This window comes from Monosiga brevicollis, genomic scaffold (assembly GCF_000002865.3).
Source record: "Monosiga brevicollis MX1 MONBRscaffold_22 genomic scaffold, whole genome shotgun sequence".
Classification (NCBI taxonomy): domain Eukaryota; class Choanoflagellata; order Craspedida; family Salpingoecidae; genus Monosiga; species Monosiga brevicollis.
In genome coordinates, this window is record NW_001865059.1 from 249918 (window position 1) to 262716 (window position 12799).

At 54.9% G+C, this 12799-nt stretch overlaps 6 protein-coding genes across 6 annotated transcripts; 4 read left to right on the top strand and 2 right to left on the bottom strand.

Annotated features, from left to right (window-relative positions):
• Positions 1-19: 19 nt before the first annotated feature.
• Positions 20-1409, top strand: MONBRDRAFT_10546 (uncharacterized protein; the record flags this gene model as incomplete). Its single annotated transcript, XM_001748263.1, has 3 exons — positions 20-508; positions 621-747; positions 907-1409. 3 exons carry the CDS (start codon positions 20-22, stop codon positions 1407-1409), a joined length of 1119 nt encoding a protein of 372 aa, XP_001748315.1.
• A 566-nt stretch (positions 1410-1975) lies between these two features.
• On the bottom strand, positions 1976-3259 carry MONBRDRAFT_10547 (uncharacterized protein; the record flags this gene model as incomplete). The annotated part of the gene is made up of 1 exon (XM_001748334.1): positions 1976-3259. The coding sequence occupies one exon, from the start codon at positions 3257-3259 to the stop codon at positions 1976-1978; it is 1284 nt and encodes a 427-aa protein (XP_001748386.1).
• Positions 3260-3919: 660 nt separating this feature from the next.
• MONBRDRAFT_33632 (uncharacterized protein) lies at positions 3920-5494 on the top strand. Its single transcript, XM_001748264.1, has 5 exons — positions 3920-4037; positions 4130-4226; positions 4360-4584; positions 4797-5015; positions 5143-5494. Exons 3-5 carry the CDS (start codon positions 4375-4377, stop codon positions 5374-5376), a joined length of 663 nt encoding a protein of 220 aa, XP_001748316.1. The 5' UTR covers positions 3920-4037; positions 4130-4226; positions 4360-4374; the 3' UTR covers positions 5377-5494.
• A 107-nt stretch (positions 5495-5601) lies between these two features.
• Positions 5602-8760, top strand: MONBRDRAFT_33633 (uncharacterized protein). The gene is made up of 10 exons (XM_001748265.1): positions 5602-5672; positions 5900-5980; positions 6113-6195; positions 6295-6552; positions 6663-6825; positions 7260-7328; positions 7445-7697; positions 7812-7876; positions 7976-8299; positions 8406-8760. The coding sequence occupies exons 1-10, from the start codon at positions 5619-5621 to the stop codon at positions 8574-8576; spliced, it is 1521 nt and encodes a 506-aa protein (XP_001748317.1). The 5' UTR covers positions 5602-5618; the 3' UTR covers positions 8577-8760.
• Positions 8761-8787: 27 nt separating this feature from the next.
• Positions 8788-10095, bottom strand: MONBRDRAFT_38245 (uncharacterized protein). Its single transcript, XM_001748335.1, has 5 exons — positions 9773-10095; positions 9637-9694; positions 9374-9518; positions 9167-9275; positions 8788-9075 (listed from the first exon to the last, which is right to left on the bottom strand). The coding sequence occupies exons 1-5, from the start codon at positions 9875-9877 to the stop codon at positions 9025-9027; spliced, it is 468 nt and encodes a 155-aa protein (XP_001748387.1). The 5' UTR covers positions 9878-10095; the 3' UTR covers positions 8788-9024.
• Positions 10096-10245: 150 nt separating this feature from the next.
• On the top strand, positions 10246-11765 carry MONBRDRAFT_27865 (uncharacterized protein; the record flags this gene model as incomplete). The annotated part of the gene is made up of 7 exons (XM_001748266.1): positions 10246-10332; positions 10469-10508; positions 10701-10813; positions 10969-11005; positions 11088-11160; positions 11264-11327; positions 11598-11765. The coding sequence occupies 7 exons, from the start codon at positions 10246-10248 to the stop codon at positions 11763-11765; spliced, it is 582 nt and encodes a 193-aa protein (XP_001748318.1).
• Positions 11766-12799: the final 1034 nt, after the last annotated feature.

Genomic DNA, 12799 nt, shown 5'->3' on the forward strand with positions numbered 1-12799 from the left:
ATCCAATCTTTTGGGCATCATGCTAAGCTGGGTCATCTCCCCCCTCGTCGCGGGCGCCTTTTCTGGGATCATCTACGCCATCACTCGGGCTTATGTCTTGCGGGCTGACCCGGATCAAGCTATCCGCCGCCAGCGCCTCTTCGTCGCCCTGCTCATTAGCATTATCCTTGCCGTCACCATTGTCTTTGTTTGCATTCGCTCTCCGTGGCCCAGCGAGGATTTTCGCCTAGCCGGCACCATCCTCTTCTCGACCATGCTTCCCTTGGCCGTGGGTGTCGTTGCCTATTATTGGCTCTTGCCGCGCGTGTTCCACAACTACGCGCCCTCCTACATTGACGTCAAGACACCCTTGGTACACGCCGAGCAGCATCACCCCCGTCGCCGTGAACGCTCGTCGGACACACGTCTTGTCATACGCAGCACCAGCTCGTCAGAGCGCTTTGCTTCCACCAACTCCATGGCCGAGTCAGCTGCTGATGCTTCAGAAATGGCGCCTGTAGAGAACGAGGTATGTGGCCCACGGCCATGCCCCACCCCGGTGGCCGCAAACATGGCTTCTCACACCCGAACCTCCGATCCATGTCAACCTATTTTGGGGGTGCTAGCTGGCTCTTTCCGAGGAAACGGCCGATCTTCATGCATATGCTGACCAGTATAGCGGACTGATTGAGGCCAACTTTGAGCTCCTCCAAGTCTTGAGCGCATCCTACCTGGCCTTTAGCCACGGCGCGCAAGATGTGTCCAACGGTGCGCACTCGCATGCACCCTGCCTGCCGCCTTGATCGTGATGTTCCCCAATGGCACTGCGCTCATGCCTTGCTCTTTTATCCCATCTATCGATCCATCCTTTCGTTGATGACTTGGATCTCAAAATAATGGACTTTGGCGCTGCCCATCCCTTGATAGCCATTGGACCGGTGACGGCCATCCTGGACGTGTATCGCGGGGGCTCGGTGGAAGTGGATATCACACCGCCCATTTGGCTAATGGCGCTCGGAGGCGCGGGTATCTGCACGGGCTTGTTCTTTTTTGGCCACTACGTGATGTCCACCTTGGGCGGCAATTTGACCAAGATCACGCCCTCGCGTGGGTTCTCTGTCGAGCTGGGCACGGGGCTGGCCGTGCTTCTGGCTAGTTTTCTCAAGCTTCCCATCTCCTCGACCCACTGTGCCGTCGGTGCGGTTGTAGCTGTTGGCTTGCTGAATCGACAAGGAACCAAGGCCGTATCATGGTCGTTGCTGTGGAAGGTGGTAGGCTCCTGGATTGTCACCCTGCCTACGGCAGGACTTTTGTCAGCCGGGTTTTATGCCGCTCTGCGACCTGTGGTAGCTGCCGTAGAATTGGGGCCTGCCGAAATGTTGCTGCGCTGTTTTGGCAACTGTTCAGCCCTGCTTGATACGTATGCGTAGGAGCTGCGCGTGTCGTCTTGTGCATGCGTGGTCATTTCGCAGAGACGTTGGCGCGCGTTTTACCTGCACGCCCACCAGCTGTTAATTATAGTGCGGCATCGTCTGAAATAGGAGGCACGGCGCGCGTCAAGCTTTGCGGGGCTTTGGCCACGCAGATGCTCTTGTTGTTGACTGCCCCTGCATTTTCTTTAACCCATTGTAGTGTGATGATTTTGAGTCGTCCTTGAGTCTGTTTAGCCATTTAATAATCGAGCGTGAAATGATGATTTGACATGAACCACCGAGCCACCGAGATGTCAACTGAGAGCGCCATAACCTGCAAGCGTTGCAAGGTATTTATCGATTTCAGTTATCATCAGGAGAGACACAACGCAATAGTGACCTTCGCTAGCAACCATTGGCTAGGGGAAAAAAGAAACTGCCACGGCATGTCTCTGCAGCGGGGTCCAAAAAAAAAAAAGGACCCACATGCACACAAAGGAGAAATGAAAGTCCACACGCGAGTGAGTAAGATCTGAGAGGCAAGAGGCAAGCCTCGCCTCGTCCGGTGACAAACGGCCATGACATTAGGCGAAAGCATCTTGATCATTGGCGCCACTGTTACGGATGAGCAGCTCCTTGTCCCCTACGCCTCCAAAGGCGTCGTCCTGTGCTGTAGTGTGAGACGGCGGGACCTTGTGCTGCTGGCTCTGGCTGAACGTGTAGAGGCGAAAGAGAATCGCGAGCGAACCGGCCATGATCATGAACCAGACGGAGGCGTTGTCTGGCTGCTGCGCACGATGTGACCAAATGCTGGAGAGTAGAGCAAGGGGTGCGGCTACGCAAACGCAGTAGACAGTCTCGCGATAGTCACCAAGGCGGCGAGCAGCCACGATGCGCCGGCGAGTCGGAGAATCGTCGTTGTGCCAAGTGTCCCAGACCGCTCCCAGATACACTCGGTGAAAGGTACCAAGGGCCAGCCATTGCCAGCGGGCGATGAGTTGGCCCAAGGTCTGGCGTTCGGGGCCTTGGCCGCAGCAGAGTTTGTAGCTCTCAAACAAGACGAGTAAGACGGTGAGAAGTACGTGTCCAAAGGTCAGGAAGATGGCGGCGCAGCTAAAGACAATGTAGGCAAAGAAGAGACTATCAAAGCTGCTTGTCGAGCTGAACAGCGAGCCCTGGGACTCGCAGGTGGCTGTGTGTTTGTTGAAGCTGCAAAAGCCAGGCTCGACGAGGGCGCACTGCTCGGCGGTCGTGTACTTGCTGCAGTGAAAGTACGTCTGGTGTGCGTTGAGGAAGATGAGGTTGGACAAATGGCCCACGGCCCCCAAACTGACGGTCAGCTCAAGGAGAGCCGCGGTGAGCCAGCCGGTGCGCTCGGATGACCATGTTCCCGGTGTGGTAGCGGGAAGTGTGCTATCAGCGGCAGCATAAGCATCACCCGAGGCTCCCAGACCGACCTCATCCCGGTCATCATGAACGACGAGACCATCGTGGTCCACGATCTGGGCATAGTAGCCACGGCGAGCACGACGGAAACAGAGGAGGAGCAGAAACAGGAGAGCAAACAGCATCAGAAGCTCAAAGGCCAGAATGTCGAACAGGGAGGCTATTTGGCGTGACCCGCAGCCACCCGAAGACGACGTGTTGCGAATGTCGGTCCCTTGGTGCTCAGTGCAGGTCCATTCGTAATCGGAGGGCCCGTCCCAGCTACATGCGCTGTTGGATAAGCAGTAAGACTCGCAGGTTTGCCGCAGACTTGAGTGACAGTCGGCCCGATCCACGCGCTCGTGATCCTGGGCAAACTCCGTCACGAAGCAGGCCACGGTCAACATGGCCACCAAGGCCAGCACAAATTCAGCGGCAGCCATGCCGAACAAGTTTTCCACACTACCACCACCACCACCACCACCAAGCCCGATCCAGCAATCACTCTATGGGCCTGAACAGGGTTTCCCGACGAAAGCATGAGAGACAGGCGAGACAGCCGCACAAGCACAAGCACCAGCACAGGACGACCAAGCCGCCAAAGCCAAGAGAAGGGTGCCTACCTGGCAAAACCCCTGTGCTCCGTCTGACCAGCGGGTTTTAAGAAGGACTGCGGTGTGAGGTCTGTCGCACCGATCGACCGCGCTATTCACCTCGTTGTCGCGTCACGTCGCTGCCGTCGGCTGACATCAACCAACACCTTCAGAGATGCGCTGCAGCTTGATAAAATACCCAAGCTAAAACCCAAGCCAAATCAAGAGATGGCTCCCATCACAAGCCAAGTGTTAAAAGACTCTCTCTCTCTCTTCGCCACTTGCTGCAAGCGCACAGAGAGACAGAGAGAGAGCGAGAGAGACAGAGAGACAGAGACAGAGACAGAGAGAGACAGCAAAGGGAGAGATGAAAGCAGAGCGAGACAGAGACAGAGACAGAGACAGAGAGACGGACAGAGACACAAGAGGTGTTGTGTGTGTGTGAGAAGAAGTTGAATGCCACGAAATGTCAGATCAGTCACACCCCCTTCATTTTTAAATTAGGTCACTGCTTTCGCTTTCAGGGTTTACTTGGCAACCTCTCTCGAGCACAAACACGGCACACAAGGCGCGCTCGGACGGCAGCGGCGGCGAGAACAAACACGCTGATACGCCGTGAGTCTTTCCGGCAAGTCATATCGGCGCGGGTATGAAAGAAAATTTGGGGCTGGTTCCTTTTATGACTCTGGCCTCACCAGAGACAACGGATGTGTATCTCAGACTTCTTCTTGAGCTGTTTGGTTGGTTGAGCCGTCGTCGAGTGCCTTGAGGTCATACCGCCTCTGCCCACAACGACAGTGCCCTTTTTCGCTTGTCCGTACGCCCCTCGCACATGCTTGCCTCGCACGCCACTTGAAAAGCCGTGCACAATCCATGTTAAAAAGGGCCCAAGAGGGATAACCCCGCTGGTTGGTGTGGCACCTTGCCTCACCGCCTCGTCTTGGCATCAGGTGCGATCCAGCACCATGACAGACTCATCAGAGACGGTCCGGTATTTTACGCCGGCCGAGGTGGCGGCTCACAATTGCGAAGCCGACATCTGGGTATCGTTCTTGGGCAAGGTCTTGGATTTGACCAAGCTCGTGCGCGAGCACCAAGGCAATCTACTTCTCAAGCCCCTCCTTCTCTGCGCTGGCAAGGACATTTCCCACTGGTTTGACCCCAAAACCGGCAACGTGCGTCCCTGCAGATACTGGCCTCTGGCCGGTTTTGTTTTAAGAAACGCTTCAGCATCCTTCCGCGTGTCTGACCCTTGCGTCCTCACTCGGGCTCCTTTTTCTTTTTTCTTTTCTTTTTTTTCTGTCTCCCTCAACCTTTTATTTTTTATTTTTTTTGGTCGTTGTTGTTGTTATTGTTGTTTTTCCTGACTCTTTTTGGATCGGTTTAGATGCGGACGCACATTGATCCGATCACGGGTCTTGAACTGCCGTTCACACCCCATGGACGTGTTCTGGACGTGCCCCCAGCCTGCCCGTCTTCGCGTTGGGCCACAAACTTTGGCACGCCCTGGTGGCGGGACGATGATCATGTTGTGGGCCGACTGTCTGAACGCACCCGGCTCATCAAGGTCACCAACATGCTCACCAAGGAATCTCAAACCATCGAGGTGCGTCTGTGTCCATGCAATCTGCTGGCCCTGCCTACCCACTTCCAGAGACTCGCCCTTCGACGCCGGCTAGCTAGCGCGTTCCAGGCAACCCTCACGACGCGGCGCGAGGGCCATCACTCCACAGGTGTGCAACGAAGAGCCGCTGCGACAAATTCAACAGCGGTATCAAACCTACAATTCCCACTCACGCTCCTATACATGGAAGCACCTCACCAAGGTGCTAGACATGAACCTGACCCTCGCGGAGAATGGGGTTGAGGAACTTGCAGACGAATTTGACCGATTGCACATTGACCGCAATGAGTTTATTCCTGAGCTACAGATCTATTACAACGACGATCTCCTTCCTTCGGCATAACATGCCTCCACTCAGCCTTGGCGCGCCAACGCGCCAGCTCCCTTCCCTCCCCGTTTTCGCCCCTCTCGTGTGTGTTTGCCCTCTGTCCAAGCTCGCCCATCAATTTTATCTGACAAATAGCAATTGTCAGCACGATCCCGATAATCTGTATTGGTTCAAGGGTAATAAACATTGCTAAACTGATAGCCAAAACCACGAGCATCGTCTCGTGCACTTTTTCTTCTTCGGCTGCTTGAAGAGAAATGGCGGTCGCTCTGAGCTTCACCGACGGCTATGCCGCCATGGCCGTGGCCAAGGTAAATGCAGCGCTGCCCTGTATTTGTTCAAAGTCTTCTCGTAATGCACAAATGATTGAAAGGGATCATGGGGAAGAGCAAAGGATGATCATACCCAGCATCACGAGCACACGTGGGTCTGCCTCGACTGACTGGTGCAAATGGCAGCCGACCCGGCTTCCTATCAGACTGCACTCACTCTTTCCCCGTATGCTTCTTTGCACCTGAATTTCCTGGATCTGTTCCAGGACGGCCGCCTCGAGGTCGTGGCCAACGAGAGCGGCGAGCGCACTACGCCCGCCCTCGTGTCCTACACCTCTGACGAGACGGTAGGTGTCTTTGGGATTGGAACTAGCCGCCTCAGCCTTCGGATCTGCGTGGGCCATTCAAGCTTTGAAAGAATTCAATAGTGACCTCTCATGCAGCACGCTCTGTTTGCAACGTGCGTTGCCTTTCCTTAGTTGGCAGGCTACGCCGCGCGCCAGAGCGTTGTGCGTAACGTCCGCGCGACTGTTGGCAACTTTTTCCAGTACCTCGGTCGCAAGTCAGTGTTACCTCCCCGGGCCCATGCCCTGGCATCACGGTCAAGATCTCTCTTCCTTTCATTACTTTTGCGCCTTCTGACCCTGATCGCTGCCCACAGGTACAGCGACGAGGATGTCAAACAACGGCTGTCCAAAAACACTTTTGCTCGCGCTCAGTCGGGCAAGGGTGATTCCGTGTCCTTTGTCGTGCCTCGCGGCGATCAACCAGAGCTCAACGTGTCCGTGCCCCAGGCGCTTGAGCAGCTCTGCCTCACAATGCGCAAATCAGTGACCTCGTACCTCGGCTCGACCCCCTGGCAGTACACTGCCGTGACCTGCCCCTCACACTTTTCGTCTGAACAGCGCAGCCTTCTCGTGTATGTCCTTTGGTGCTGTTCTCCCCCCCCCCTCACCCTGGTAGCATCAGCCTCTTCACGACTCACCCTCTTCTGCGTACTGACTCACCCTCTTCTGCGTGCCTATTCAGGGAGGTGTGCCGTAAAGCAGGCATTTCTGTCAGTCGTCTAGTGTCCGAGTCGACCGCCGCACTGGTGGCTTATGGTCTGCACAACCACCACGTTCACGATCATCACATTCAACGCCACGCAGCTCGACAAACCTTTGTCGTTGTGAAGATGGATGCCACAGAGGTGAGCTTGCAGACCCTTGTCCTTGTCCTTGTCCTTGTCCTTGTCCTTTTTCCTTTTTTTTTCTTTGTGTATCAGGGCCCTCTGTTGGCCTTGGCATGGGAGACTATACTTGCTGCACGAATAAGTACCCCGTGCGGTCTGGTAATACACCCATGCAACAACAACCTTGCCAGCCGTGGTATATCCATGACGTATCTTGTTTCTAGTGCGAGATTCGCGTAAACGCCACGGCACACTCCCGTCCTTCCAGCCTTTTCGTGCCATCATCTTGTTTTCTTTTCTTTTTGTCCGTGTGTTTTTCGTTCATCTATCAAGGACATTTCCGCGACATAGCGTGGCTGCACTCCCGCCCCTCTCTCATCGGTGTTTGCGGCTCCTGTGATGCCCTTGTTTTTTTTCTCTGCGTCTCTTTCTACCCTATGTATAATGGGTAGACGACCGTCGATGTGCTCGAGTCAGACCAAGGTCTGCTGCGGCTTGTTCAGTCCCGGCAATCGTGCCGAGTAAGTTTTTTGTGGGGTTTCTTTCCTTTGTCTGGTCCCTCAGTTTGAACCGGCCGTAAGTCATGACTCATCTCATGTGGGTTTGTGACGTTTTCTTCTCTTCTTCGTTTTGTTAGGTCACCACTGGTCATCTTGATGCCGTGATGGTGGATATTCTGATCAAGGAGTTCCAGCGCAAGGTCAAGGCCGACCTGTCAGAGGACCGCCGTGCCATGATGAAGCTGCGCCTGGCTGCAGCGCGTGCGCGCAAGACGCTTGCCAAGCAGCCCACGGCTACCGTTTCGATCGACGGCCTTTACGAGGGTATTGATTTGAACTGCACCGTGGCCGAGGCCAAGTTTAATGCGCTTACCACTGACGTGCTCCGAGGTTGGTCGTGGCTAGCCGCATTGGGACCGCTTGCCGTGTTCCTGCTTCTGTTTTGCCTTCGATTCTGTGCTTCGTGTCCCGGCCTTGCTCAACTCGTCCGTGCACCATGTCCAGATGTCACTGAAATGGTGGAACAGACTTTGCAAGATTGTGAAAAGGCCGCCGATGACGTCAATGTGGTAGGTTACGAGTGTTGCGAGCAGCTCGTTTCTTTTTCGCAGCAGCCTGGTGCCCGCGATAGCTCATACTGGGTTTGCATTGCTTGCTTGTTGTTTCAGTGTGTCTTGGCTGGCGCGGGTGCGGACAGTAAAAAGCTGAAGAGCGCCCTCACCTCCATGTTTGGCGAGGATTCTGTTTTGAATCATATTCCCGGCGACGAGGTCTTTGCTCTGGGCGCCTGCAAGCATGCTGATCATGCGCAGACGTCGGAGGAGGCATCGGAATCGACTCAGAACCGCGTGCGACGAGGAGCTGTTGGCCGCGATGTTGGCGTTGAAATGGCAGATGGGTCCTTCAAGGTGCTCGTCCCCCGCAACACCCCGCTGCCCTTTGGCTACAAAACCTCGTTTGCCCTTCCCGCTGGACAGACGTCTTGTGCCGTGGTAAGTCGTTCACATCGCATGCCGATACAACCCTCCGCCTTGTTTCAATCCTGGGTCCAGGTTCTCACCCTACACTGGTCCTTGTTTGGGTCTATGCTGTTGATAGCACTTGGCGCAAAAGGAGGGTGAGGTACAACGGTTGGCAACGCTCCAGCTCCGCGAGTTGAAACAGAGCCGCGCCACCCTCTCCCTCGTGTTTGACGATGAAGGCAGCTGTGTTGCCCGTTTGTCCTCGGATGATGTCACGCCCGTGAGCGCGACCATTGACTCTGCGTAAGGCAGTGTGTGTGTGTCCTGACTCGGCTGCGTGACCCTGTTGGTGGGATCACTTGTTTTGCCATATACTGTGTCTGCCATCGTGCCACTACTACCCCCCTTTTTTTTGCTGTTCTCTTTTCCCTGTTTTGCTTTGCTTTTGCGAGAAGGAAGCAAACTTGCCAATTTAAATAGGAAAAAAAAAAGACCAAAGACCAAAGACCTTTTCAAATCGCACATTTTGTTCGATTCCTGTTTTTCTTCTTGTTGTACATCAAGCTTTCTACGTCTCTCCTCGTGAGGCTAAATATGCTTCGTGCCGTGGGATGGATCGGCAATGATATCCCACACAATCAACGGTCGTATCCGTGCCAAATGACAGGGCGACTCGACCTGGCTTGTGCAACGTGGCACAAGCCAGGCTGATGGAAGTTTGTGACCAAGTTGTTCAGATCGAGTGGAAACTGCGATCAAGCAAAGCGCTGAGCACCAACTTGGCCAGCATCTTGCAATCGAAGGGGCTGTGTCATGGGCATGGCAGGCAGAAGTCAAGAGGGAGTGCGGGGGGCGCGCCACAGTAGCGGGCAGATTGGCGGTGCGTGGCGAACGTACGTCCTCTGATGCCTTGATGTAGGAAATGGCTGGTTCTCGCAGGTTGGCGGCCTCGATCACCTTGGTGCTGTGCTCACAGCGGACCACGGTGGCATTGCTCTTCAACACCCTGGTCGGCGAGAAAACAACGCAAGGCGGGATCAATCATGTCAGGGCAGCATGCCGACCAGCAATGCACTGGATGTGGGCCACGAGATGTTAGCCTACCGAAGCTGCTCGAGCTGCGCGGCATGACAATGGATGTTATCACAAGCCACAATTTCGATGAGCGATCCCGTCAGGGCTTCAATGTCCACGTTGTGAGAGTCGACCAGAATCAGTGAACATCCAGCCGATGTCCGATCAAGAACAACTGAAGCAAGAGTCCGTTGCCGCGGATGCGTGCGGGAGAGATTGGAAAGCCACAGACTGGATGAGTTGGCGCGTGCATGCAAAAATTGATACGGACCTGGCTGGGGGCGGAGACATACCAGAGCCCCCCTCGATGTGATCGAGGACGAAATTAACATGGGTGTCATTGCCGCGCAGCTGAGACGGGCAAGATCCGGCAGCTGAATCAATGACGCGAGCGCATGCCCAGGAGCAGCAAGGCACGAGCCTGCTTACCAGAAAGTGACAGTCTGTACAGTTACGGGCGTAGATGGTCGAGGCAGCCTCTGTCCCATCCAACGTCACCGTCGTCCCCGACAAGTCCCTCACCTCGGCCGCCATCGTGCCCACCGTCGTTCAATCGCCTCCGCCTCCGCCCCCCCAAATCAGCTGTGCCTGTGCGTGCCTCGGTGCCTCTGTGTGTGTGTCTCTGTGTGTGCCTGTGTAACCCTGTCTGTCCGTGTCTCTCTGTGTGCGCCTGTCTCTCTGTGTCTCTGTGTGCGCCTAAGTGCACCTGTGCCTGTCCGTGTGTCCGTGTGTGTGTGTGTGTGTGTGTGATCAGGCGCAACGGACCAAAATGACGACGAACACGACGAAACGAATAAAAAAAAAAAAAAATCAGAAAAAAAACTGACATGTCACTTTAATTTCGAGGGGTATAAATTACTTTACATTCACGCCCACACACACACACGGACGGATCGATCATCATGTCGTTGCCGGAGGACATCTATGGCGGTGGACCACAGGATACGCTGGTCCGCTACTGGCTGTCGACGACGATTACCCGAGATATGGTAGGCGTGGTTTTGGGGGGGCGGGTGAGGGGGCGGGGGGCAAAGTCTAACCCTTTACAGGGGGGGATGCACCGCTTGGGGTTTTGAAAGGATGCCCACCCAGCTCATACGAGGCGGCTCGCTGGAACCCCTTTAGGCCGAAATCAGCCTCTGCACACCCCGTCTCGCGGATCCAGGTAGGTACAGGGCAGCATGCCAATGCCTGCGCGCGTGCTGGGCACCAGGCGTGGCCAGTAGCTTGATCGCCATGGGCGCACCCCTACGCCTGATGATCATGCTTGATTGAGGGAGTTTCCCAAGACTCGACCTGCTGACCTGAGCTCGGCCTCACGCACATGTTTGAATGGGGCCTGGGGGTTGGATCTTAGGCTCCTTCATCTTGCGCCGCTCTACCACAAGCTCTGGCAACTACGCCATCTCTGTCATGGAAAAGGATGGCCAGATCCGCCACTATCAAGTCACAGATCTCGGCATGGGTCAGGTTCGTTGTCTTCAGGATCGACATGACTGGGCAGAGGCAGGGCAGGCATCTCGCAGACCCGGCCCAATCCAGCTTGCGCCCTTGTCCCACCCCCATTCCGGGGCTCAATCTAACTACATATCCCGCAATGAATGCGTACACGCCGTACTGATTAGGTTGGTCTGGTGACGGGACAAGCTTTTGACAATCTAGGTGCGGCAATGACTTAATTGCAGGCCTTGCCACCGCCTGAAAGAGTCGCGCCCTCATGTGCACTGCTTCGGTTCTGGCGTAGAGGAGCTTCTGCTTTTTTTCTACGAGCAGCCCTTCCCGGATGGCGTTGGCCCCCGTACCCCCTTGACCATCATGTCCGTACCACGTCCACACGAGCCCCACGACGGCCGTGCACCTTCATTCACACTCCCTCACCTTGCTGGATTTGCACGTTTCCTGACAACTTATTGAGCGTAGGCACCAAGATCTAGTCGGCGTCGAGTTGGGATTTGAAGAGTACGAGCAAATGGTGGCACCCATGGTACGTGAGCCGCTTCGATCACTCCTTCTCGTGGTCAGCCTCCCTCGGCCCGCTTGATCTCACCTGCCCACACGCTTCTCCTAGCGCGAACAAGCCGACGTGTATGGCGACGCAGCATGCTGACATGCCGGAGTGCTTGCCGGTTTTCAGAGCCTTTGCGTTGATCATTCCTCAGCGTTGTGTGTTTTATCTCGTGTACTTTCGCCGATTGTGTAAGCCGTCCCGTTTGCCGGAATATTCGTGTTCCAACCTCTTGCCAGTGACACACAGCCTCAGACGCTCCTTTCCATCCCGCCCCGCTTCTCGCCGCTTCTTCCGAAGCAACGAGGCTCTCTCACTTTGGACTGCTTTGCGCTGAAGGAAAATCGTCACTCCCCTTTGTTCTCGCCCGCCTGCTCAGGCGTGTTGGCCCATTGGCTTCTTGCCTTTGTCGCTTGACCCTACAATTCAACACCGTCTTCAATGACAACCAATCAACTTTCTGCATCCCCGACCGATTGTTCCCCGTTCACCCAAAGGTGCTGCATCCATCACAGCGACTTTTCAACTGTCCTTTATGGTGTTGGCGCTCGGTCGTGAACCATCATGTGTCTGTGTCGCTGTGTCTCTGTGTCTGTGCCTGTGGCTGTTTCAGGTGGAGTTTGGTTTTTTTGTTTTTTTGTTTTTTTAGGCTAAATTTCTGTCAAGCTGGAATGTGCCAAGCGTGCACGACTTTCTCATTCGAAGGCCGCCTAAAGGAACCAATATACTATATAAAAACAAGGGGGGGGGGGGGTGGGGGGGACACAGCCATTATGCCTGAGGCAGGCCCAATGACCACAAGTGGACCTCAGACGGGGTCCACAACGCACACTTCCTGCATGTCGGCAAGTACAGTGTGCATGCCACGCGCGCCAAGCTGGATAGGTGGGTCCACAAACAAGACCAAACCGCTACAGGCCCGATGATTGACTCGTCAAACAAAGCGTGGCAAGGAACCCCACCCAATTTTCTCACAAATCATGTCAAGAAAAGACAAAGCTGCATCCGCAGAAACACAAACGAGACCATTATTGGACAAGCCCGATAACGACGCCATTACGAGCACACATGCGTTCATTCTCTGCGGATCCAAACACAAGCCAACAAAACAAACCGTGTAAAAAAAACATCAAAAAATACGGAGAAGAACGACGCCGCGCAATCGTGCAATCAGCAGGATGCAGCAGTGTGTCATAAATGCGTAGCCCCAAGAAAAAATAGGAGGGGCGCGATGCAGTCAAGCACCATGGCACTCGCATCGAAATGGACATAGAAATGAAAAAGCAAAAAAAAACAAGTGAAACAAGCACGGAAACGAACACAGTGGCACCGAGGGGGCGCACGTGCGTCCAGTTGGGCGAGCCAAGTCTGTCCTGAGAGCAAGGACTACAAGCCCAACGTGACCACGGCAGCCCTCACCAACGATCCACAAGCACTCACAAAGAAAAAAA